We start from the raw sequence: 25331 nt of genomic DNA on the forward strand, positions 1-25331 counted from the left end.
ACAGAGTTTTAAGATCGTGGTCCAAGCTGGAATGAAACTGATCTGCAAATGAATGCAGATTCATCTCTGCCTTGGTTTTTTTTTTTAATGCCTTTTATCACTGTCTCCTGCCATTTATCTATGTCCCCAGTAGAGGGCTGTATTGGTGGGCCCTGGTGCTTGGTGGACCACAGGAATAGGCTCACTCCAACCCAGTGTGGAGGAGACGGCATTACAGCCATGCACATCTCCTCCCTTCCCAGGGGAGCGAGGCTGCCACAGGAAGATGCTCCAGGCACGGAAGAAGCTCATCAGACTCCAAAAAACCCACCACCACAGGACCTGAGGCCAGAAAGTGTCAGACTTTCCAAAAGGCCTTGGTTTCTCAATCCCTGTCGTCTTCTGGGGGAAAGGAGCAGACAGACGTGTTTTCATTTGTGGCTTGTTTTGTGCGGGGAGATCTTCTTCTATCCCTGCCACCTCTTTTCGTTGCGATCCGCTTCACACATCCCTCAAAACTTCAAATAAGCACGCGTTTCGTTCCGGCGGTTTTTCTCTTTCTCCTCACCCATGTGCACTGACAGTGATGCTAACTGGACCGGAGACAAAATGTGAACAGCATGCTCTAGGAGGGAAAGGATTACGAACTATCCAGTGGAAGCAGAGGGCCGTGATAGTTCAATAGTAAGATTCTCACCTCCCATGCAGATGCCAGGAGCCCCCCCCCACCGGGGGGGGGGGGTTAGTGGTGATGCGTGGGGCTGCTGCCTGCAAGGTCAGCAGCTAGAGACACCAGTTTCTCCAGGAGAAGAAGGTGGCTTTCTACTCCCAGAGGGGAGTTACGGTCTCAGAAAGCCACAGGGGCACTCCCACCCCTGTCCTGTAGGGTTGCTCAGAGTCGGAATCGCCTCGATGGCAGTCTGTTTGGTTTGGGTTATGAGAAGGCCTGGGTTTGGTCCCAGTCAATGTCCCTATTTACAGTCACCACCTGTCACAGGAGGCCTGTGGGCTGCAATGACCTCAATGGTTCCATCAGAGCTTCCAGACTAAGACAGAGCAGAAAGACAGAGTTTGTGGTGTTAACCTACTTCTAAGTCAACTTCTGAAAATTAGTGGCAGTTCTGTGGATCACAACGGTCCCCTCTGGGACCAATCGACCAATCAAGGAAGTGGTTTTTGAGTGTCAGTCTGCTGGCCACGGGGCTGCCTTGAGGGCCGTGAATAACAGACAGTGAAAGCTGGCCTGCGGCTCCCCTCCTCCTCCGTAAACCATGGCATTCCTCTTAGCTGCTTCTCACGTACCCTATCAGCTTTTAGCACAGAGAGAAATAAATAAACAAACAACTCAGGAAGAAATAAAGTGGCCTCATCTCTTCTCCACACCTGCCTCCTGGTCAGAGGGATATGCAGTGGGCTGTCTTCGTGGTGCGGGAAGAGGACAGAGGAGTAGCTTTGAAGGCAGCAGGTTCTTGCTTTGCTGCTGCTTTTAAGAAACCCAAGGCTAGGAACTATGGGGGAAAAACGCTTTATTATCAGTGAGTTACTTTTTCCCAAGCTGGAAGCCCACTCCCCCCCATGGCAGCCTGCCCCCACATTCTGCCCCACACCCAGCCAAAACCTTTATTTGCAGAGGGGCCAGCACCTCTTTAACGGTGTCCCTGTAGGCTGCAAACATGGCAAATGTTTCTGCATGCACCAAATTCTCAGCACTACTTTATCTACGGCCACAACCGTGAGTTCTCCCTGAAAGAATGTGGCTTCCTTCCAACGTTCACCCTTGACCGTTCTTCGCAGGCAGGTTCCCAGTGGTGGGTTAGAAAGTCTCAGTGAAGGGAGACCAGTGAAACCCCAGCAATGCAAGTTTGAAGTCACAACTCTTCTGGGTTTCTTAAATAAGCCCCGGGTGCTGCAAATGTTTTTGCCTTGCCTAGTCACCTCAGGACTGGTGGTGTGAACCTTCTTAGGCAGTGCTACAAAACAAAGGTCTCGCTCTCTGCTTCTATAAACATTACAGCCTTAGGAGCAGAGTTCTACTCCCCAGCACATAGGGCCGCCAAGAGTTAGAATCGGCTTGATGGTGATGAGTTGCATTTTGCGAAGGGTACCTTAGGGTAAAACCCACCCACTGCCATCAAGTTGATTCTGACGCATAGTTGGAATCTTGCAATACAGAATAGAATGACCCCTTGGGGTTTTGCAGGAGCAGACAGCCATATCTTTCTCCTGTGGAGCAGCTGGAGGGTTTGAACTGCTGACCTAGTGGTGGGCAGCCCAACGTGTAACCCACCACACTCCCAGGGCTCCTTTAGGGCACAGAGGTGACAGATGCCACTCTGGGCTTGCATCATTATCATAAAGTCACATACCCGCTTTCAGGATGTGAAAACCTCCAGCACCAGCAGCCATGAGGTGTGATGTTTTTAAAGAAGCGCGTACAAAGCAGGGATCGTTTCATTCGAAACGCACTGCTCTGGGTGTGTCCGTTACCTGCATTCAGGGGTGGGGGCTCTGACCAGGCAGCGGGTTCTCTGGATTGTTTCCATTCTAAAGGAATGCTTTATGCTGCCTATTGGGGTGCATCTTCACATGTTATATGTGTGCGCATTCACATAAATTTTTATTTTTTTTTTACACATGCCCTTCAGGGACATTGATTACATTCATCCTGTCATGCGGCCATGACCGCCTCTATCTTTTCCCAAGTGATTCCACATGGAGGGTAAAGTGTTTGATAGAAGCCTTGAAGGTCAACAAGCAGCCATCTAGCTGAGAAGCAACAAAGCCCACATGGAAGAAGCACACCAGCCTGTGCAATCATGAGGTGTCGATGGGATTAGGTGTCAGGTATCAAAGAACAAAAAACATATCATTGTGAATGAGGGGGAGTGCAGAGTGGAGGCGCATCTGTAGGCATTGGACATGCCCTTACAGAAGGGTTGCGGGGAAGAGATGAGCCAGTCAGGGTGCAGTGCAGCAACGATGAAACATACAACTTTCCTCTAGTTCTTTAATGCCACATACACACACACACACACACACACACAAAATCATGATCCCAATTCTACCTTACAAATCTGGCTAGACCAGAGGATGTACACTGGTACAGATAGGAACTGGAAACACAGGGAATCCAGGACAGATAAACCCCTCAGGACCAATAACGAGAGTAGCGATATCGGGAGGGGAAGGGGAAGGTGGGGGAAGATAGGAGTATCTACATATAACCTCCTCCCTAGGGGACAGACAACAGAAAAGTGTAAGACATGGCAATAATCATTTATAAATCATTATCAAGGGTTCCTGAGGGAGGGATGGTGAGGAGGGAGGGGTAAAAATGAGGAGCTCAAGGGCTCAAGTAGAAAGCAAATGCTTTGAGACTGATGAGGGCAACAAATGTACAAATGTGCTTGAGACACTGGACGTATGTATGGATTAGGGTAAGAGTTGTAGGAGCCCCCAGTAAAATGATTTGAAAAAGAAAAAAAGCAAGGTCTTGAAGGAAAAAAAAAAAAGGAAGAAAAAAAGCAGCAGCTGGCTGGGGAATAGAAACTCAAGGTAAAGTCCAAGTAATCTACCCAATGACTACAATTTCTTGAATGCACGTTAAACTTGTGTTCAAGAAAACCTGAATGCAAAGCTGGAAGCAGCAGGTGTAGACGACACTGGCAATGGGTCACAACATACTGAGCGACACAGGAAGCTGCTGCTTGCTCCCCATGACACGGCTCTTGGTAGGTTTCGGGTTGGTTTCTTAGGCCCCAGAAAGAGATGTTGAATTCCTAACCACCCGCCATCCTAGTCTGTTTATGAAACTTTGTTTGAAAACAGGGTTTTTGTTGATGGGATCCAATTGAAGACTAGGCTATTTTGGATGAGAGGCGGCCAACATTCATGGAGTGACATCCTTAGAAGGAGAGGGTATGCTTGGAGATACAAGGACAGGCACGCGCTGAGAAGCCAGCCAGGTGAGGATGTGAGCAGGGACTGGAGTGACGCAACCACTGTCCAAGGAACCAAGGCCTGCAGCAAGCAGCGGGTGCTGGGGAGAAAGCAGAAGGGCTCTCCCTGGGGCCCGCCTGCCTTGGGAGCGCCCCTCGGCCAGCCAGATCAGACAGCTAGCCTGGTGCACTGAGAGGGAATCCCATCGCCTGGTTTCAGAAGAGCCGGTTTGTAACGCGGCTACAGCAGCCTAGGAAACCAAGAGGATATCTAATTGAAAAACAAAAATCTGCCAACAGGCAGAAAGCTGAGGGTGTAGCAGCCCCCACCATCAGGAAGGTGAGCCCTGGAAAAATAGCACAGTCCTGCAGTCAGCACTACCCCTCACCCCACCCCACCCGACTGCTCTGTAAGGAGCCGTGAGCACCAGGCACACCCAACAGAAGCAGCAGCGGGTGGAAGGAAGAAGCACGTCAAAGGGCTAGAAACAAATTTGGGCATAACAGATGGCTGGTACCTCTTTCCGTGCCAATCCTGACATCCCTAACACGGGCCCTTCTCCTGTGCCCCCAGTCTGTTTCCGCGCCTTGACCTCGGCGCGGAGGACATGAACGAGGCGGTCTAAGGTGTGGGGGAGACCCGCCCCCGGCTGTCCCTTCTTCTCGGGGTGACCCCACGAAGGAAGGAAGGACACTTACCCTGATCATCATCTCGCGCTCGATGATGCTGTCCTCCAGGGAGAACATTTCCGACACGGGTCGCTCCTTCACCGGCTCCTTTTTGACGCGCTCCTTCACGCTGGTCAGGTCGGGCTCCGAGAGCGAGGGCCCCAGCGCGGCGCCGCCGTTCCCCGCCGGGGGATCGGCACGGGCGGCGACCTTGGCGGGGCCGTGGCGGAGCACCCGGGCCCGCGCCGCGCCCCCCGCCGGGCCGGCCTGCTCCTGCCTGAGGGCGCCGTTGCTGACGCTCTTCCTGGGGCCCGGGTACTCGGGCGGGGGCTTGTTGGGGATGCGGGCCAGGGCCGCCTGCAGCTGGGCGCTGTACTCCATCTTCTCGTGCAGCACCGGGATGGGCAGCGCCGCCGCCGGGGCCTCCTCTTCCTCCTCGCTCTCGCTGCTGTGGATCAGCATCGTGGCGTCCGAGAAGGTCTTCTTGTGGTGGTACTGGGGCAGCGGGGGCACCTCGTGGCCCCCGGGCGGCTCGGCGGGCGGCCCCGGCTCGCGCAGCGTGCTGCGGCGGGCCATGGGGAGGTTGAGCGACTTGAGCGTCATGGCCTCCATGCCCCGCACCATGTTGCTCATCACCTCCAGGCTGTGGCGCTTGTTGGCGGCGCCGGGATGCTTGGAGGCCGTGAGGGGCTCGCTGACCTCCTGCAGAGACTGGTGCACCACGGGCGAGCTGTCCTCCTGGAAGGTCTTCACGGACAGCTGCACCTTGCGCGTCACCAGGTCCGGGCTGCTGCCGCTCACGTACTTGTGGCGGTGGCTGGCGAGGTCTGGCGTGCTGGTGGCCGGCCGCGGCAGCGGGTAGGGGGGTGGGGGCCTGAAGAGATGGTTTTTGAGCATGTGCGCCGCGCTGTAGGGATGGCCGCCCTGGAGCTGCATGTTGGCCAGCTCCGGGGTGCTCACCGTGTGCGAGATGGCACTCGCCCCGGGCTTGCTGGGCACCATGGGGTTCTTTGGACTTAGGTGGTCGGCCGGGCTGACCAGTTTGTTACTGTAGCCCCCCTGGAGCCCATAAGGGACAGTGTAGGGGTGTCTCTCCCGCATCTCAGGCTGGCTGTACACCAGCTCCTCGGGCTGGTTGTAGGCGTGGGTGTTGATGATGTTGAGGTTCCGCAGAGACTGGCTCTGACTATCCGGGTGCACGACTCCCCGCTTCTTCTGCCGCATGACTGTGTCATAGTCGGGGGTGGGCCTGTAGGAGGGGACAATGATTGCACTGTGCCGGTGGCTGGGGATGTAGTCAGCCCGCATGATGTCGCTCCCAGGGATGCTGAGGTTGGAGGACATGGGAGAGGCCTGTACGAAGCTTTGCGAGCAGTTGAGGGAGTTCACGCTGTGGACGCTGCACACGCTGCCGTTGGTGATGGTGCCGTTCGGGTAATTTAAGTCCAGGCTGTTGTGAGAGTTGCAATATAAGGCTTCTTCGTTCCCGTGGAAGATGCTGTCTACAGGGAGTCAAACAAAGGCACGCACGTGAACCTTCAGGCCATCATACTGCTCAAGTTCAGTCTTACATTTGGCAGGGTGTGGGGCGGGGCATGACTTTAAATTAATCAGTAAATGTAAAAATCCCTCAGTCTCCTCCCACTTAGTAAACTGAAAAACGGATACCTTCTTGGAGAATATTCCAGCACATAGGCATATTCTAAAGGCATACTTTAGAACATTGAAGGGGGCAGGGGGTGGGAGGGCAGGAACCAACCTAAGCAAAGAAAAGGATCCCGGTTGGGGGCAGCTGTGGCCTGGGTACTTACTCCATTTGCTACGAGCTTTGAAACCAAGTGAAAATGGCCTTCCCCAGGACCGTCTACCCCGCCCCCCCCCCCCCAGCTCAGAAACTCTGGGAAAACAAAAACCCTCTCTTGAAGTCACTGCCACTGAGTCCATTCCGAACGACAGCACCCTATCAAAGACTAGAACTATCCCCGTGGGTTTCCAAGACTGCTCCCTGAAGGAGAAAGCCTCTTCTTTCTCCTGTGGAGTAGCTGGTGGTTTCAAACCGCCAACCTGGAGGATGAGCAGCCATAGGACTGCCGTGTCAGGCAGTGGAGGCGGTCAACAAGCGCAGCAGGCATGGCACTACCTGGAGCTGCTCTTTCTGACTTCCAACTAGAAAAGGCCCCTTTGCTTGACAGGCGGTGGAGTGCTCAAAAAGCCTCCAAACAGCAATGCCACCAGCGCTGTAGCATAGCCAGCTAGCTCCTGAGTAGCAGTAAACAAAAAGCAAGCAAACAAAACAAACCCTCACTGCCACAGAGTCGATTCTGACTCACGGTGACTATGTTGAACAGGGTAGAACTGGACTTGTGGGCCTCCAAGACTATGAATCTTTGAAAGACTAGAAAGCCTCATCTTTCTCCTGCAAAGCAGCTGTTGGGTTTTGAACTGCTGACCTTGTGCTAGTAGCCACTAGGGCTCCTTGATTAGCAACCACTGGTGGCAAAACAAAACTGAATCGGGAGTAATTTTGGCCCTTGCCCAAAACCCTCCTCTAGGATTCATTTCATGATTCAGCCAATTCAACCAAACATCATTAACAGTTTAATAGGTAGACAAAAGTCAGATTTCTAAAGTCAGGCCAATTTAGATGCCCAGCATGCCTTCAATCAACATATATACCCCTACGTGCGTACTCACAGACCCCTCTAAAGACAATCTCTTGCCAGGCCAAAGCTAAGAAGGAGGGAAACAGAGATGGGGTGACTGAAATCCCTCTGATGCTGGAAGAGAAGGGTGTGGACATGAACCTCAGTGAGATGAGGCAGGCAGGAAAAGCCAGGAGAACAAGGAGACAAATGTGTGGCATTTAGTCTCCTTGAGGGTTAGGTACTGGACTGCTAACCACAAGGTCAGCAGTTCAAACCCATCGACAACTCCTTGGGAGAAAGAAAAGATTGTCTCTGGAAGATTCAGTCTTAGAGCCTCTAGCTGGGGATGGGCCACGATGAGTCGGAATCGACTCGATGGCAGTGGCTGGGTTGGGTTTTCTGGTGAGTTTTGTGCCTTCTCAGAGACGGGGTTACTTCATTTGCCTGCTCAGGAGAAGCACAGCTCAACGCAATGAGAGCGCCTGGGTTGTCTTCGTTTGGGATCTCACACCTGCACGACACAAGGAGCTGAGCAACGGCCCAGCAACGGCGACCCGGGAACATCTACCACAGCGAAGCGCCAGGACACACGGCAGTGTATGCAGCGACCATGCATGCCGGCGCTGGAGTCAAGTACTGCTTTCCCAATGCAAGGCCCACCAGCTGTGGCCCAAGCTAGCTGTGAGATGGAAGTAAGAGTGGAACTTTTCTCTTTGGGTTGCCGTATATACTCGTATGTAAGCCACAATTTTTAAGCACATTTTTAATGCAGTTTTTGTGGTAACATTAGGTGCCTTGGGTGATGTTCCAGTCGGCTTACACTCTAGTATATATGGTATTTTCAGGATTCAATGGGAAGGCGCTTAGCACAAGTTCAGAACAGGCTGCCACAAAGAGCTCTGGAATAATGTTTCTTGTTATTACTTAGTTACAAGGTTACTGTTACTGAAATGGGCTTTCCCACACCTTCTGCATGTGAGTGACAGAAGAAATCTGCTAACACAGGAGGGGTGGTGGGAGCATGGAACAGCACAAAAGCTGTAGTTAGGAACTGAGATGACCACGTCTCTGGATGTCTGAACTCTCTCGACAGTGTGACAAGCAGCCTGACATGGGCTCGAGGGGCAGGCACTCAGCTGGGCATTGCTGGCATCCTCTCACTGTGAGCCCACGCCCAAAAGGGAGGAGCAACAGTGCCTGCTCTCTGCATCGGCCCCACCTCCCTTCGTAGCAATCCGGGGACCCTCTGTTCTTCCCAGGGCGAATGCATTCTATGCCTCCCACAAAGGGAAGCTTCCAGTTGCTGTCCTTCAGAGGATGGCAGAGTTTCTCGTGAGAGCACCACTGCACAGTCCACTGAAAAAGGCCCTGTTGATCACCAACCCCTAAGTCCCCATCTGAGTCAACATGAAGGGACAGGGAAAGACGGAGTTACCTTGGGACGTGTGGGTCTCCAAGTAGTGCTCACCACACTGGACATGCATGGGCGGCAAGATGTACGGCTGCTGCCTGGGCTGAAACAGAGCACAGCAGTGAGGGGGCAGCTTGGGCGGAAGTACCATCGGCGCACGGGGGAAATCAGCCCAACACGGGATGGTCCCCAGTCACCTAGATCCATGCGGAAGCCCCCCTTTATGCCCAACCCTCTGACTCCTTTTCCTCCTCATCCATGTCCCCATCTCGTCGCCATGTTTGAGGTAGGAGAAACGAGGAGGGAGAAATAAGGAAGTTCAAGGTCAGAAGGTGATGACCACCAGTAGGCTGGATGAAGCTACCATGAAACCCACAGCAGCTGGGCCACCACCGGCCTGCCTGCACTGTCAAGTCTCACGCGCTCTCTGCCTCTGACAGGTGCAGTCCTACCACTTCCTGTCACCCTCGCTTGGTGGAAGATACTGGAGTTTTCCTTCCCTGATCAGTTTCCGCCTCCCACAGGTTCCAGGTATCACTGCATTTACTACCTATTTGCAATGCTCTTTATGCATTCTTTGAAAGACAGACCCAGAGAAGGTACATTGTTATGTCTTATGTAAGAAATTATAAATGTACACAGTCACCCATTCAAATTTGGGTCCCTCCGTTGTGTCTGCGACCCCTCATTAAGCACTTGAGAACTGGGCTGGCGTTAAGTGCTCAGGTGCAGGCTTACATAAACCCACAACAATGGGTGTGTAGTTCTTGAGTCAGGCAGTGCAAGCTAAAAAGAGTACAACTAACTTGGAGAGAAAAAGCAGTAGCAATACTTAGATTAAGTGTTTTGTAAGTCAACAGGGGGAAACAGTGTATGTTTAGATCACTTGCTAATGAGATCTAGAGTCGGTCAGTTAACCTCAGTAGGTCTGTCTCTTTTTTTTGGTCAATAAAAGGCAGTTCCCTACCGCTGGTCCTCCCTGCTTCTACTGCCTGATCCATTTGACTTATATGTTCATACTCACTTGCTGCCATCAAGTCGATTCTACCCCATAGCACTCCCAGAGGACAGGGGAGCACTGTCAAGACTGTTAGCTCTTCATGAGAGCAGAAAGCCTCGTCTCCCTCCCACAGAGGGGCTAGTTCCCTGCGTGCAGCCCCTGAGCCAGCAGCGCCACTCGAAGCCAGAATAAGCCCAGCAGTACACAGGAGCAACCATTCCTTTAGTACGAATAGGAGGCTTGAGTGTGCAAAGAGCAAATCAAGGCTGTCATAGAGATAAGCTGAGGAAAACAATCAGTTTTCTTAAATATTCTCACATATCCCTTTGGCTGGTTTTTGAGAGACAATGGTACTACAATGTTATTCTCCTGTCAAATGTGTTCTCTCTTCTTGGAAGAAGCAACCCAACTCGGTTTTCCATGGAAGAGCAGCAGACCGACAACGGAGCTGTCCGAGAACGGGAGAACAGAAACACACGCAAAGGCAGACCTCGCTTGCCGCCACCTCATTTAAAAACAAACAGAGGTGACTCTTTTAGTCAGTCCTTCAAATGGCCTTTCATGGCCACATACTCCATTTCTTTCCGGATCCGCTACCCAGAGGCCCACCTGGAGACGGCGTGGTAAGCAACAGAAAGGCAAGGGAAACCTGCGGCCGGGAGCCCCAGTTATCATCAAGGAAGCCAAGGGCATGGCTACATCCCGTGCCGCTTGCCTCCCTCAACCCACGCGGCCCTTGGTGCGATGGTTTCCAGGGCAGGGGGAGGAGAAGCCCCGAAGCTGGCTTCCTGCAGATTGTCTTCATCCAAACAAAATAGGAAAACTCCTGCGTCCTCTCTAGATAATTATGACAAAGGATCAGATTGCAAGATCGCCTTCAGCCACCGTGTCTCCTGCAGTGCTCGATGGACGATAAATGGAAAGCCATTTCACTAATTAAGTCTGTGGACTTAAAAGACAAAATAATGTGCCTCTTCCCTGAGTGGCTAACACGGCAACCAGTGCCGTGAGCAAGTGCGCTGGGGCTCCAGAGCAAAAGCCGGTCACCGTCTAGATCTCGGAGGCCCACGTGGTCCAGACTGGGGCCAACACCGAGATCAAGGCGTTCACACGGAGACTCGGGAATTGCTATGTGATCGCATGGCGGCACAAGTCTACAGGTTACGAGATCGTGTTCAGAAAAAAACAAAACAACATCTCCTCAAAACCTTCCTTCTAAAAGGCAGGTTAAAAGTGCACTCCAGTGTAGGCACTGCTTCTGAAGGCAATTACAATGCTAGACTCCTGTGAGCCTGATGGACTAGCTCATCTAGAAAGAAAAATAGGGTGACATGGTTAATAGGTTTTTCTTTTTTCCTTTCAAAATAATCTAAAGCATAATTATTACTTAAAACAGGCACCCCAAAAGAAAAAAACTCCAAAGAAGACTAATTCTCCAGTATCTTATATCACCCTTGAATAAATAGAAAAATAAAACATAGCCTAAACAAAACATATGTACTGAAGTCAGAGCTGTGTTTCCACCTGATGAAGTGAGCAATAAAAAAACAACAAAAACCCCTCAATGTTAAGAAACACCATGGGTTAATTCTAGTTCTCTTGGCTACTTTAAACCTGAGAATTAAAGGTGGGCAAGCGGTCCTTCTCACTGAATAGTCTACCTTGATTCAAGCAAATCCGTGCTTATTAGAAAGGCACCTAGGGACTAGCTGACTAGAACTTAACTGCAAGGTTGGTAGTTCAAGTTGACCCGGGGCAGGGCTCAGAAGCAACACCAGGAGATTTCTTTCAGAAAAAAAACAAGCACTGAACAAGCTATGGAGCATTGTGGACATACGTGGAGTCACCAGGAGTTGAACTCGAGGCAATGAATAGAAATTAATCTGTGGCACATATAACCAAGAGCTATCTATTTCTAAGAACCCGCTGTAGCTAAAAACCACAGTTACACAGCAACGAATGAGCAACAACTGGCTGTCAGCTTGAACGAGATGGCCAGACTCCCTCAGGAGTAGACCCTGAGCTTCACTTACAGAGGTTGGGGACATGGGCCAATACATAGGGGGCGGTATAGATACACATCACACTTGACAGATTGGTGCATTTCTGAGCTTTCACGGGGTCGCGTCACTTTCCCTCTCAAATTCCTAACAAAAGCACACACTAAGGAATCCCAGTGGTTACCCTAGTTGATTACTAAAGATTGCATACATACCAAGGAGGACCGGCTCCAGGTGGGCTGGCGTCTGATGGGGGGTGGAGAATTTGATTGTCTACATGAAAGGGTGAAAAAATGAAGATGGTCAATATCTGCCAGGTATAATGAAGATGGATAAACAGGAGAGAGGAGGGCAAAAAAGACCAGCTGGGTAAGACTTAGACCAAAAGCCACAAAATAGAAAGACTGTTCTGGAATTGAAGCTAAGAATTATTTTAATCTTTTGGGGATTCTTTTTAAAATGTCTGGAGCATATGATACTTTTATGTAAGATTTACAAAGTAGGGTTAAAAGAATGGGGGTAATATCTAAAGAAAGACAAGAGGAAAATAAGCATGACTCAAGAAAATCATCATCATTGTATACATTTTAGTTATCCATTATATATGTATAAAACACATCATTGTTTTTTTAAAAAGGGAAAAATAGTTTTAAAGACCACAAGTCCAAAAACAGACTGAAAATAGATAAGGTTTTCTGAAGATGATCATATCAATACACTTTATTAAGATAATTTAATAAAAGATATTAAGAGATTGTGGTAATGATTATACAACTCTTCTTGATATGATCAAACTACTGAATTGTGCTATATATAGAATAGTTGCTAATAAAACTGTTTAAAATGTATTAAGATACAATTATTAATTACGATGTTATCTTTTATTAAATAAAAGATTTATCTAATCAGACAATTTGCGGCCTAAGAACCAAGATGGATTTTTTTTTTTAATGTAGAGATCTGGATTTCACACATACTGGACACCAAGACAGGTGGAGACTCTGCATTTATTGCTTGGAAGTAAGTTTTCAGTTTTGAACAGAAACTATCCCAGAAAGTTATCTCTGAACTAATAAAACTACTGAATAAAGAATGCTGATCTGTAATACTGGGTGTGTATATATGTACACATATATATGCACATACATATATATACACATATACATATACATAACCTAGAAGTTGTTAAATGCCTTCAGTATGGACTTCAAGTCCTTGTTAAAAAAAACCCTCATAACGCGATCATTGGCATCATAATAAACAGAGAAGTGATTGAAGTTGTCCAGTATTTCATTTTACTTAGGTCCAAAATCAATGTCCGTGAAAGCAGCAGTCAAGAGATGGAATGACATCATGCACAGGGCAAATCTGCTATGAGAGATCGCCTTCAAGTGTTCAAAGGCATGTCCATTTGAAAACGAAGGTGCGCCCGGCCCAAGTCATGTCATTTTCACTTATCATATATGCATGCCAAACATGGACAAGGAAAAAGAAAAACGGAAGAACTGATACGTTTGACTACAGTGTTGGCGAACAGTATTAAATATATCCTGGGCTGAACCAGGATGTAGTACAGCACCAACGAAACATGCATTCCCTTAGTTCTTCAAGGCTTCTCCCCCCACTATCGTGACCCCAGTTCTACCTTACAAATCTGGCATGTACACACAGAATCCAGGACAGATAGCCCCTCAGGAACAATAATAGGAGTAGTGATACCAAGGAGGTAGGGGAAAGGTGCGGGGGAGAAGGGGGAGAGAGGGAGAACCAATCGAAATGATCAACATATTACCATCCGCACTCAGGGGGGAAAATGACAGAAACATGGGTGAAGGGAGACAACAGATGGTGCATTCTTATGAAAATAATTTATAATTTCTCAAGGGCTAGAGGGGAGGAGAAAGAGGGAAAAAAGAAGAGCTGATACCAAGGACTCAAGTAGAAAGAAAATGTTTTGACAATGATGATGGCAATATATGTACAAATAAGCCTGATACAGTTCATGTATGGATTGTTATAAGAACTCTAAAAGATCCTAATAAAATTATTTATAAAAAAGATAAACTAAATAACTATATCCTGGGTTGTTAGAAGAATGAGCACACCTGTCTTAGAAGAAGTACAAACACAGCCAAAACGCTTCTTAGACGCAAAGCTGTTAAGACTTAGTCTACAGTATTTGGGACATGTTATCCAGAGGTCTCGGTCCCTGGAGAGAGGCACCAGGCTTGGTAAAATCGAGCATCAGCAAAAATGAGGAAGCCCTAGACAGGATGCACTGGCACAGGGGCTACCATGGGTCAAGCACAGCAACATCTGAGAGGCTGGTTTCACTCTGTTATACATGTAAGTGCAATGAACTTGAAGACACCCAACAATGGCAACAGAGTAGCCTGTGCTGATACTGACTTGAAAATGTCCCACGACTTTCAGGCGCGTGTGGTGTCTACTGGTGTGTATTTGTGTGTGTGCATTTTATTTTCCTCCTCTTTTAAAAGTTTCCCATCCTTTAGATATATTAAAAAGAGTTGTGTACTCTGTGCAAAGGTTTAGAAAGGGAGTCCTAGCATTTATCAACTAAGAGGTTAGAAATTCCCCGCGGTTGGCAAAGAAAGAGAAAGGAACGATTATTGAGAAAGAAGACAGTAAAAACAGGATTTCTGTTCCATGAGGCTCATTAGTATTAGAACAACGAGGGGAGAGGCCACAACTAAAAATACCAGTGTTCAGTCAACTTCAGAGGAAGGCCGCCTGGAATCCATTGCTCCTGGCTGGTCCCCCACCCATTCCCGCTACAGAAGTCAATGTGGAATTCCAGTCCCTATCAGACGGCCACCCCAGTGGAAAGCAAGAGCAGAGTAGACGTGCACAAAGGAAACATGCGCACAAGGACATGTGCATGTCTAGATCCTGTCTCGGAAGGAAGAGGTGTCTGCTTCATTTGGCACTCCCTGATCAGTCATTCCTCGGAGTGACAGCTACAAACCTGCCGGTAGCCCCAATACCATCAGATACACTTTTAGGTCCCAATTTGCAGTGAGTAGTCTGCAAAAGCCTTCCCAGTGGAGAGCAAGGCTTGTGTTGACCAGATGGCTCAGCTCTAAAGCGGCCTTGCCCTGGCAGCAGGGGCTGCCCCCGGCCGCTTGGATGTGTCCTCTGGGAGTCTGGGGAATGGGAAAGCAGCTATGCGTCTGCATTTACATCTCAGGCAGCTCTTTGAAACAAAATTAAACACCTTGGGCTCCCCAACAGTGGGATGTGCTCAGCCAAGGAACGCCTTTTGAAGGTGACCGAGGTAAAGACGGTGATTGCCGAAGCCCCAGCACGCTGCGGCTGAGGTCAGGGCACGTCGAACTTGGCTCTCATCAGACTCCTCTCTTATCAGCTGTAACTTCCAAATTAAATAGTATCTATATGTGTATGGACTCGGATCGGTGACCTCTATTAGTGGCTTCCGATTCTTCCTCTAATTACCCGGGCCTCTCATTGACAGTCGGCTGACACGACCCGGGAGCACACGCGGGGGTTGCCAACTGTGTCAGCGAAGCGGCCGGGATGACAGGCGCGCCTTTGCTTTCAAGTCGACTCGCCTCCCGGCTGCACGTTTCTGAACACGCTCCGCGACTGACCCCCGGGCGCCCCGGCCAATTGGGGGCTGCTCGGCGACTCCACGCTCAGAGCAGAGGGCGGCCGAGGGGCTAATGCGGGTCAGCGCGTCCAGGAGTGCCGCTCGCCGAGTCAATTTGCGGAATGACTTCTCTAGGGCACGCGGACCCCCGCGGACCCCGTTGGACAGGTTCCTCATTAAATCAGTCCCTCCACCCCTGCCTGGCTCCCCTTTCCTTCTCAGCTGCTCCATGGAAGGAGGGGGCAAGAGCGAAGGACCAGAGCCACCCGCACTGCGTCCGTATCCACAAGGGAGGGCGCGGCGACCCGGGTAAATACTGCGGGCCAGCGCAGCGTCTACTTACTCGGTGCAGATTTTGTTTTGTTTGTAAAACTTGTGCCGTAGTGTAAACAGTCGTGAAATGTATTTGGCGTTTTCGATGTCATCCTTGGAAAAGAAGAGACGGGGTGAAAGTAAACATGTGCACGACTGTGTAAGCATTTCGGTCGGATTCTCCTGCACAGGGCCCCCCTGCAAACCCTCCTTTCCTCCACTCCTGACGGAACACAGGTGGGGCTGGCACACCAACGCTGCTGCTCAGCCAGGCCACAAAGCCCTCCCAAGTGTCTGGCCACTGTCGTTTGCTCGAGAACCCGCGAAGCCCACGGCGCTAGGATCGCACCGGATGAACCGCTGTCCAGGACATGAACTCCACCCCAAGCGCTTGATTTACAAGTGAATCAAGGCCCTGCTTGGGGATCAGGCCCTGGCATTTTTAAATGGCTACAGCGGATGCAGGAACAGAGTCAGTTCTCAGGAACGCCCTCCACAGAAGTCCGGTCTCCTAGCAAACTTCATAACTGCCTTGGGCTGCGATGGTGCACCAGCAACGCCATGCCGGCCGGAGAAAGACGATGCCGTTCAGTAGAACCAAGAATGGTTTTGCTAGGGCTGGAAGGAAAGTGCAGACATGAAGCAGGTGGAGGGCACGCTGAGTCTAGGCAGTCTGCCGAAGCTACTCCACCTGACAGAAACCGCCCTGGCCAGTGACAGGCAGCAGGGGCAGGTGCTGCGAAGCCTCTCTTCAGGAGAATGTCTGCTTTCTCAAGAAAGGCCCTTCCTCTGAAGGGCAGGACCCTGGGAGTGAGCTGTCCACTGTGTGGCCTCTGCCCGGGCCCACTTGCTCACCGTGTGAAAGAGGCTGGTCTCTTCTTTGTTGGGGATTTCCACGAGAATGGTGGACTTGTTGTGAGTGATACTCGCGACATCATTCCACCTGGCCAAGAGAAATGGCAGTCGCTTACCCAAAGGCATTTCCCACCATTCAGGCTCCAATGGGGGGTGGGGGGGGACAGCATCTGATTATGTCAAGTGGGGCTTTATAAATTTTGATTCAATGGTCATTTTATAAAGCCAGATGTATTCCCCCCCTTTCAAAACAGCAAAGTCAAGAAAATGAAACATGTATCTACGCAAACACCTCAAAATCCTTTGTAAAAGTATCACTCTTCGGCCAGGATCGCGTCCTTTGCAATTAGCTCTGAGAAGACTTGCGAGGGGCTTTTGTTGCTGTTATCTGTCATATTTCCAAGTTGACAAGGCATGCCCTGCTTTTTAACGATGGGGAGGGATATTATGTAAAGTCCTATGTACATAGGGATATAGGGTGAAAAAGCCGCATCGACTGCATGTTGCAATGTGGGGGGCGGACTTAGCCTCACCGCCTAGAGGGCAGTGAAGGTCGTTACATTGTCGGGACCTAACCAAGCAAACCGTACAAGAAACCCAGGTCTTTGTGGATCCTCGGGGAAACCATATCCAAAATAAGACCTTATGAGACAGTGAAGTGACACTCCTGCTCTTGTCCAACTGGGAGCCCCATCTGAACTTTTACTGTTACCTGGAGCCCTGCAGTGGTGCAAACGAGCACATACCCAGTTTCCAGGCAGAAGGGTGAGGGTTTGAAATGCCCAGAGGCACCTTGGGAAAAAGCTTGATCATCTATGTCAGAAAGCATTGGCCATTGGAGATTTCATAGAGAGCCCTGCTACTCAGACACACACAAAGTTACCAAAACTCCGAATTGACTTGATGTCAACTGATTTTCCATGGACTTCCCTGCCCTTCCTCTGGAACTGTCCTGGCGGAGCTGTGGTTACACACTCAGTTGCTCCCCTATAGGCTGGTAGTTCAAGTCCACCAGATGCTGGGTGGGAGAAAGAGGTGGCAACTGGCTTCTATAAAGATCACGGCCCATCAAAACTCGATGGGGCTGCGCTACTCACTCAGTCTGGTAGGCTTGCTATGAGTCAGAGTGGACCCAACAGCAATGGGTTTGCTTCAAAGGTTGATCTGTCAGTCTGTCACCTTATATCAGGGGTTCTCAAACTTTTTAAACAGGGGTCAATTCACAGTTCCTCAGACCATTGGAGGCTGGACTATAACTTTTAAAAAAAAAACTATGAACAAATACCTATACACACTGCACATACCTTATTTTGAAATAATAATTTAAAAATGGGGCAAAAACATCCAGTGGGCCAGATAAATGTCCTCGGTGGGCCGCATGTGGCCCGCGGGCCGTAGTTTGAGGACCCCTGCTTCCCTGCCCAAGGCCACGGCTTTTGTAGTCCACTGTGCTGTGGCCCATGGTACCTCCACCAGCCTTTGCCTGGCGAACTCCTGGTTCCCCTGCAGGACTCAGGAGTCATCCTTCCTAGGAAGCCATTCCTCATCCCCGTCGCCCGTCTGCCAGGAGAAGTAACTTCCTCTCGGAGCCATAACATGTGTGAGCACTCTCCCTCTTGCCACACTGGACTGTGATTCTTTATTTCTGGATAAAAATTGTGATTCTTTATTTCTGGATTTATAACTGGAACCCTAATTAGACAAAAGCAGAGCCACCCCAGGACCACTTGCCCTGAACACACAAGGTTTCTTCATCTTGGTACACCAGACTAAGTCAAATGCCTGCCACCGAGCAGACACTCCATAAGTGTTTACTGACAGAGCTAAAGATAATAATGTTGCCTGTCATCTGCACAGAATATGATTCTGTTGTCAACTCTCTAAGGTAGACAAGGCAGGTATTTTTGCTCCTACTTTGGAAGGGAAGTAATTGGGGCACAAATGAGTCCATGACTTAGCTGTGTTCATTTGTCAGGGCTGTGAACCAACTGTGTAAGTATATCTGCTCGGCACAGCTGGTTGCTGGACTCACGGCCCTACCTGATTACATCAATGTGTACTCCTAGCTACATGCTCCTCGGTGAACATCTCTAAAGATAAGAGAGATTTGGTTTCCTCTTTCGAAGCAACTGTCACTGCTCCGGACACAAGCCCTGTCCCATCATAGGCTAGCCATGCCTAAATTCACAGTACGCCATGTTGCTGCTGCGCGCTACTGAGCCAATCTCCACCCAAATCGACCCATGTGGCAGAGGAGAGATGTCTGATAAGGTCCTCTAGGCTGTAATCTTTCTCCTGCTGGGTCACTCGAATTCAACTCATGGCCATTGAGTTGATGCCAACTCACAGCGACCCTATAGGACAGGGTCCAAACTGCCCTGTGAGTTTCTGAGACTGTAACTCTTGATGGGAGTAGAAAGCCCCATCATTCTCCTGCAGTGATCAGTGATTTTGAACTGCTGACTTTATGGTTAGCAGCCCAACGCGTAACCCGTACTCCACCAGAGCTCCTTACAGGGCCACTGTGTGGTTCTAAACCACTTACCTTTCAGTTAACAACCAACTGTTGTTTAACCATTTCAACACCAGTTTTCCTTACATAATACAAAATTCACTGCCACTGAGTTGATTCAGACTCATATTGACCCTTCAGGACAGGGTAGAACTGCCCCCTGAGGGTTTCCAAAACCGTAACTCTTCATGGGAGTAGAAAGCACCATCTTTCTCCTGGAGAGTGGCTAGTGATTTCGAACTGTTGACCTTGGGCCATAATCCACCTGTGTTCTACATGACACTATGGAGGAAGGAAATTCCCAACTAGTAGGGTTTTCAAGATAAATCCAAGAAAGTAGAAGCCTAGATGTACTTCCTCAAGAAACGGCAAAAGTTGTGTCTTACACATATCACATATGAAATATCTCACTCCTTCTATCCCATCTCAATGGTCTACTTTTCCTTTTGAGGAAAGAAGAAATCAAAAGCATCAATTTAGCTATAGAGAAACATATGGGACAAAAAAATGCCTGCATACCTTTGATTGAGAATAAAAATGTACAGTTAGGGCTCTCTACATATTTGTCCGCTTTGCCCAGTTGATGCATAATTTGTTGTAGTTATATAAAATTGATTATGAATAAATTTTAAAGTTTATTGTTTAGCTCCAAAGACCTCTCCATCCACTCACACTTGAACCGTGCTTTTTTTCAAAGATGGAGAGTAAATCTTAAGGGAATGGTGGGGTGGGTGCTGGGGGTAACAAAAGCCAATCAGGAGGCTTCTGTTCAGATAATAGCCTTGCGGGGACGAACAGTAAGTGCTGATCCTGAGAGGGTAGGCGGGCCAAAGTCAACTTCAGAAGTGGGCTGTGTTTGGCCTCTGAAAGCCATCTTTGACCATCTGCCAATGAAATGCACACACAGAGTAAAACTGTTCTCCCAGCAATCATGGGTCGTATTGTCCCGGTAGACTAGAATGGTTTTTTGTGTTTTTTTTGTCACTGACAGTTTAGTGGTTACAAGTTGGGCTAACAACCTAAAAATCAGCCGTTTGAAACCACCAGTGCTCTTTGGAAGAAAGACAAAGCTTTCTACTCCCACAAAGAGCTAGAGCCTCGGAAACCCACAGGGGCAGTTCGGTCCTGTCTTCTGGGGTGGCTGCGCGTCAGAAACGACTCCGTGGTGGTGCAAGTATGTTGAGAGTATGATGAACTCTATGGGTACCAGCACAGAGCAAGTTCATGGTCATGTAACCTGGGGAGAGTTGGAGGTCGGGGTCCAATTCTGGCTCTACTCATGTGAACTGCTAAGGGAGGGCTAACGTGTGAAAATGGCAAAGAGCACCCGGGTCCTTTAGGTTACCACAGCAATAGTACGATGGCTTCTTCAAACCCATCGTCTCGGCTAATGTAACAATGAGTCAGTGCTCTTGCCCACGTGGGTGGCAGAGGGTGCAGGACAACCAGGAGAAGTCAAGTTGGATTTCACAGCCATCTCCAATTCTAGGTCTTCCTTCAGCCTCCGTGGGGCTGACAGCCTGTGTCCTGGAGTCACCTGACTTACACTCAATTCTGACCCACAGTTTGGCTCTTCATTCATTCAGGTAACGTCAGTATCCAGTCATGTTTCCTAATGCCCTTTAAGAAGAAAAGGAGGAGGAGGAGGAGAAGAAACAGTATAGATCCCAAAGACTACCTGTATGTGACTGCTTGTCTTCCAATTCGGCTCCTCACGAAGATCCCCATGAAGAAAATACCCAGGTGCACGCCGTTTCCGTGATTGTCCTGTATTAAGAGCAACAGAAGAGATTTGCGGTGAAAACTGACCCCCAGAAGGCTTTGAGAACCACTCCCTTGGGCCACAGCCCACCCATGGGTACCACGCTCACTTTCCTGCCCACTGCTGGCATGACTCACGGACCGCCTACTGGCAACAAGGTGACCATGTGTGTGGGGGGAGCACTTCCTACAGGACTCACCCCACCACACATCCTGCCCACACAGTCCAGCTGGCAAGGCCGCCCGGGCTCATGGTGGCTCTGTGTGCATCAGAGTAGATCTGGGCTCCCCTGGGGTTTTTAATGCCGGGCACCTTCTAGAAGCCAATCACCAGGCCTTTCTTCTGAGGCACCCACAGGTGGGTCAAGTCCCACTCTTCTAGTTAGAAGGTGAGCTCTGAACTGTCTCTGCCACCCAGGGACCTCTGTGCACCGCAGTGGTACACTTTATTTCTATTTTCTTTTTCCTCGATTTGTCAAATTTCTTGTGTAAGAGGGAATGTTAGGAGGTGTGGTAGTTGATCTCTGGGTTTTCTTTTTCATGTTAATAGCATGTGTAACTTAGTGTTTGTTCTTTTCATCTAAGCTACACATGTGCATAATTTGGGGAGTCAGGGATTCTTTGGGGCGTGTATGAAAGAGACAACAGCAGAAGCTGGCCCCTGTGCTGCCCTTCCCCAGGTCACAGACGTCTGGGTGAGCCAGCCTGCCTCATCGTGTTTGCCCCTTTCTGTTCAGAACCGCGGTTCCCAACCTGTAGGTTGAGACCCCTTTGGAGGTCAAATGATCCTTTCACAGGGGTCACCCGATTCATAACAGTAGCAAAATTACAGTGATGAAGTAGCAACAAAAATAATGTTATGGTTGGGGGGTCACCATAACACGAGGGACTGTATTAAAGGGTCGCAGCATGAGGAAGGTTGAGAACCACTAGTGTGGAACCTCCTGCTTCTCAGTCCTGAGGCATGTTCTCTAGCGGCCACCTCCTGTTTCTGCTGCCCATTCTTTGAAAGAGATTCTACCACTCCATCAGATGCAGGATCTTCTGGGCCTGGTCTCTCATTTTCTTATCTCCTACAGGGTCACCAGGAGCCCGAGTTGACTCAATGAAAGTAAGTTTCAAGCTCAACTTGGAGTGTCAGGTGGTTTAAGGGGTTATTACACTCAATTACGACTTAAATGGCTGGTGATTTGAGCTCACTCAGAGGAGGAGCCTGGTGAATCACTCACAAAAGCCCAGCCCCTGGAAACCCTATGACGCAGAGTTCTACTCAGACACCCACAGAGTGGACAGGAGTTGAAATCTACTGAGTGGCAACGGATGGCTTGTTAGTGGTTTGACTGGCCTCCCCCTCCTAGAAGCACCCAACCTGTCCTTGTGCTCGGGTCGGCAGGAGAGGCTTGAGTAGCGGCCACTCCTGGGTGTGTGGGGAGGAAGGGAGGCAGACCTGGTGGGAGCCTTGAACATTTCCCAGCGGCCACTCGTGGAAGAGCCCACATGAAATACACACGCTCTTCCCTGGTACACGTTCCTGTCACACTTGTGACTTTATTTGGTCAACGAGATCCTGTCAAACCCAGAGGCATGACCTCGCTGCTCTCGTTCCTGGGAGGATTCTTCTTCTGGGCATTCTTGCACTTGGTTCGGAGCTGACCACATCACCTCCCCCAACAGCACTGCTGCCCCGGGCCCTGTCACTGGCTTGGCAGGAATTGTGTGGTCTGTAGGTGGTCACCTTAGTCATGAGCAGATATGTGAGGGAGGGAGGGAAAACGGGGTTGGGGGGGACACCATACCATGGACCTAATACTCTTGCCCTGCTCCAAGTGAGTCAGCAATGCCTGTCCGCCCACTCAGTAGTGGCCACAGGGTCCCCTGAGAACCTAGCCTTCCAAAGGGCAATCTGGAAAACACAGTGGTTTTCAGTACGGTCTCAGCCAACCCTCGCTCCCCACAGCTCAGTATAACTCACAAACCAAAAACAAGTGTATGCTCACAGCCACTAAACTCCCCGCTTTCAGGGGCTGGAAAGTCAGTTTTCTAGAAGTGGATGAAAGTTTACCCTGCTTTCTCAATGATCCAAACATCCTGACTCTATCTGGGCTGCTGAAATGTAAGTGGGGTGCAGATGGCTTCATAAGGCATTATTGCAGGGGAAATGGATTACAACCCTAGGAAGGGCAGCCATTAGAGAAGCAAAAGAAAATTAAACAAATCTAAAGAGAGAGTCATTTAGCCCTTTTCGCAAGCTGTGGCCACCCTGCTTGATTCTACTTGATGCACATGGGCAGCTCTCATTAAGGCAAATTGCAAGCGTGCAACCAAAGAGGAACAGAAGACTTATAAACCAGTCGGGGGAGCCAGTTGGAGTGTATTGTTTGTGCTGAAATTGCAGGCGTGTCCCAAATTGCTGAGATGTGCCAGTTGCTTTAGGATTGAGCTAAAACTCCATTTTTTTTTTTTTTTGTCAAGTTGGTCAGCAGAGAGGAAAATGTGTTTGGATGTGGGCTCAGCCCGATAAATGACCCTGCACCATGATCCCTCCCCCTAACCCTGCCAGCCCCCCAACCACGCCCACTTCAGGTGTATTTATTGCAAATGTCATGACGTGCTGTAAGCGGTTCCCGGGCACCGCTTGGGAAACACCAGAGGGCCTGGGACCCCTCCACGGAGGCAGAGCTGGGGGAACCGATTGTGACTGTACAGCCAGGAGCTGCTTCGTTCTAGCTCCCAAGCAAAGGATCCTCCAACAGTTCAAGGAGGCCACAGAGAGTCAATCACGAGGGAGAAAACTGCTGGCTCAGCTCATAAGCACATGACACCAGCTACTTGTCCCTTGGCCAGGCTGGGTGGGTCCCTTGAAACCTTCAACGCACAGGTTGGGCTGGCGTGTGGAACGTAGAACGGTGTCTTCAAAATGAGAATATGCTGAAGACCAAAGAAGACTTCAAAACATATTTCCAAAAAAAAATAAAAGTCCTCGCTTTACGTACGTGGACTCACCAACAAAGGCAGGCCATGCAGTGACCGGAAAGCAGAGCACTAAGGCACTCTGGTCCACTGCTAACAATGCTGCGTTCTTAAACCACCACCCCTTCAAAAGCCTCGACCCTTCTGGGAGTTCTTCAGCAGTATAAATGGTGCCTGGTAGCAACCCGAAGGTTGAAAGTTCAAATCTACCTGCAGGTGTACTGAAAGAAAGGCCTGCCACCTGGCTTACTGAAAGGGCTCAGCCACTGACGACACTAGGGAGCAGTTCTACTCTGACACGGGGACACTGGACACATGACCACAGGAGAGGGAACTGGCTCAAGGGCGGCCGATTATGTTTTGTTTGAGGCCCTACTGAGAAGATACAGCAAAGACGGGCCAGAGTAGGTTACCTTCACAGGGAAGCTTTCCTGTCCAAACCCATCCAAACGTTCCACTTCATTGATGTACATAAGTTCAGCTTCTGCTGGCAGGATGCCACTGAAATCAACATAACATCAAAAAAGGAAACGGTTATGGGCAACCAAGTGAATGGGAGAGCCCATCCTCCTGCTGGCAAATTCCAGAGCTGTGCTTTAGTGCCTGGTTTCTGGGAAGAGCAATCATCCCCCAGCTGTGCCAGGATGGTGCGTGCAGTAGACCTTAAATTCTGAGCACCCCAGTTTGCAAACGGCTGTGGGTGGCGGTGATAGCCCAAAGTCCATTTGCTGAGTCCCCACATCGATTAAGCCTCCTTGAATTCTTTCGGACCTTTAAACAAGGATACGGATAGTCTTCCCCTCAGATAGGGTGCATTAGAAAGTAGATTATCTCTACTCCTCTCTAGCCAGCCCAGGGCAGGACAGTCTCTCTTAAGGGCTGGCCTGTGTATATATTTGATGGAGGTCCCCATCTGGGGACAGCACAGGAGGTCACTTAGTCATGAATCACACCCTATCGGCTGTGCCCTAAGTCCCTCAGTCAAAGACCCTGTTTCTGCTCTTGTATGCCTACCTATAACTGATATGTATCGATCGGCCACCAGTCATGAATGTGTGACTGTTTCCTTTGTTGTGTTGTGTTGTTAACTAGCATCTAAGATCCCACTGTGTTCGGGACATGGCTTTGTCTTGTCTCTGTCCCTTTTAAGGCGTAAATGCTCACCTTAAGTTATAGTTGAGATGGAGTCTCTTTTGTACCCTAACATGAGTTACTTAGTAATTCGTGAACATCGCCCCCGTAGCCTTGTACTCAACAGAGAAGAGGGGGTAAAGGTAAAGTACTTTCAGAGTCACGGCCCCATAAACACTCAATAACCATCCCAGCCTCCTTGGAAACAATGCTGCCAACTTTCTGAAGGGACTTTCCTCCAACCCGGGAGAAATCTCCACTTTTAACACAAACAACAAGGAAAGAAGAGGCAGAAGGGAGGAAGAAGGTAGAGAGGGAGGGAGGGAGGGAAGAGAAAAATGAAAAGTTCCACTTCGAAAGCCAAGTGGCCAAGCTAAGGGCAGCCTCCTGCACCGGGCCTCTGAGGGGAGCAGGCAAGGAGAGCGGTCTCGCACTGGTGCCAGACATCCATGACGCTCTCGGTGCTTCCGGGAGGGCGCCCTCTCTTCCTTTGCCCTGCTGCTGGGTGATGAGGCTCCGT

The 25331-nt window shown here is 49.7% G+C and overlaps 1 protein-coding gene across 2 annotated transcripts in view; it reads right to left on the reverse strand.

Annotated features, from left to right (window-relative positions):
- The window catches only part of PTPN14 (protein tyrosine phosphatase non-receptor type 14), a 228532-nt gene that overhangs the window by 31481 nt on the left and 171720 nt on the right, over positions 1 to 25331 (reverse strand). For both annotated transcript variants that reach the window (XM_075530321.1, XM_075530331.1), the window contains exons 8-14: positions 24094 to 24181; positions 20628 to 20716; positions 16438 to 16525; positions 15614 to 15696; positions 11858 to 11915; positions 8667 to 8745; positions 4617 to 6088 (exon numbers count right to left, since the gene is read on the reverse strand). In XM_075530321.1, the coding sequence (XP_075386436.1) occupies positions 4617 to 6088; positions 8667 to 8745; positions 11858 to 11915; positions 15614 to 15696; positions 16438 to 16525; positions 20628 to 20716; positions 24094 to 24181 (1957 nt within the window). The remainder of the gene's footprint in view (positions 1 to 4616; positions 6089 to 8666; positions 8746 to 11857; positions 11916 to 15613; positions 15697 to 16437; positions 16526 to 20627; positions 20717 to 24093; positions 24182 to 25331) is intronic.

Source organism: Tenrec ecaudatus, chromosome 1 (genome assembly GCF_050624435.1).
Source record: "Tenrec ecaudatus isolate mTenEca1 chromosome 1, mTenEca1.hap1, whole genome shotgun sequence".
NCBI lineage: Eukaryota > Metazoa > Chordata > Mammalia > Afrosoricida > Tenrecidae > Tenrec > Tenrec ecaudatus.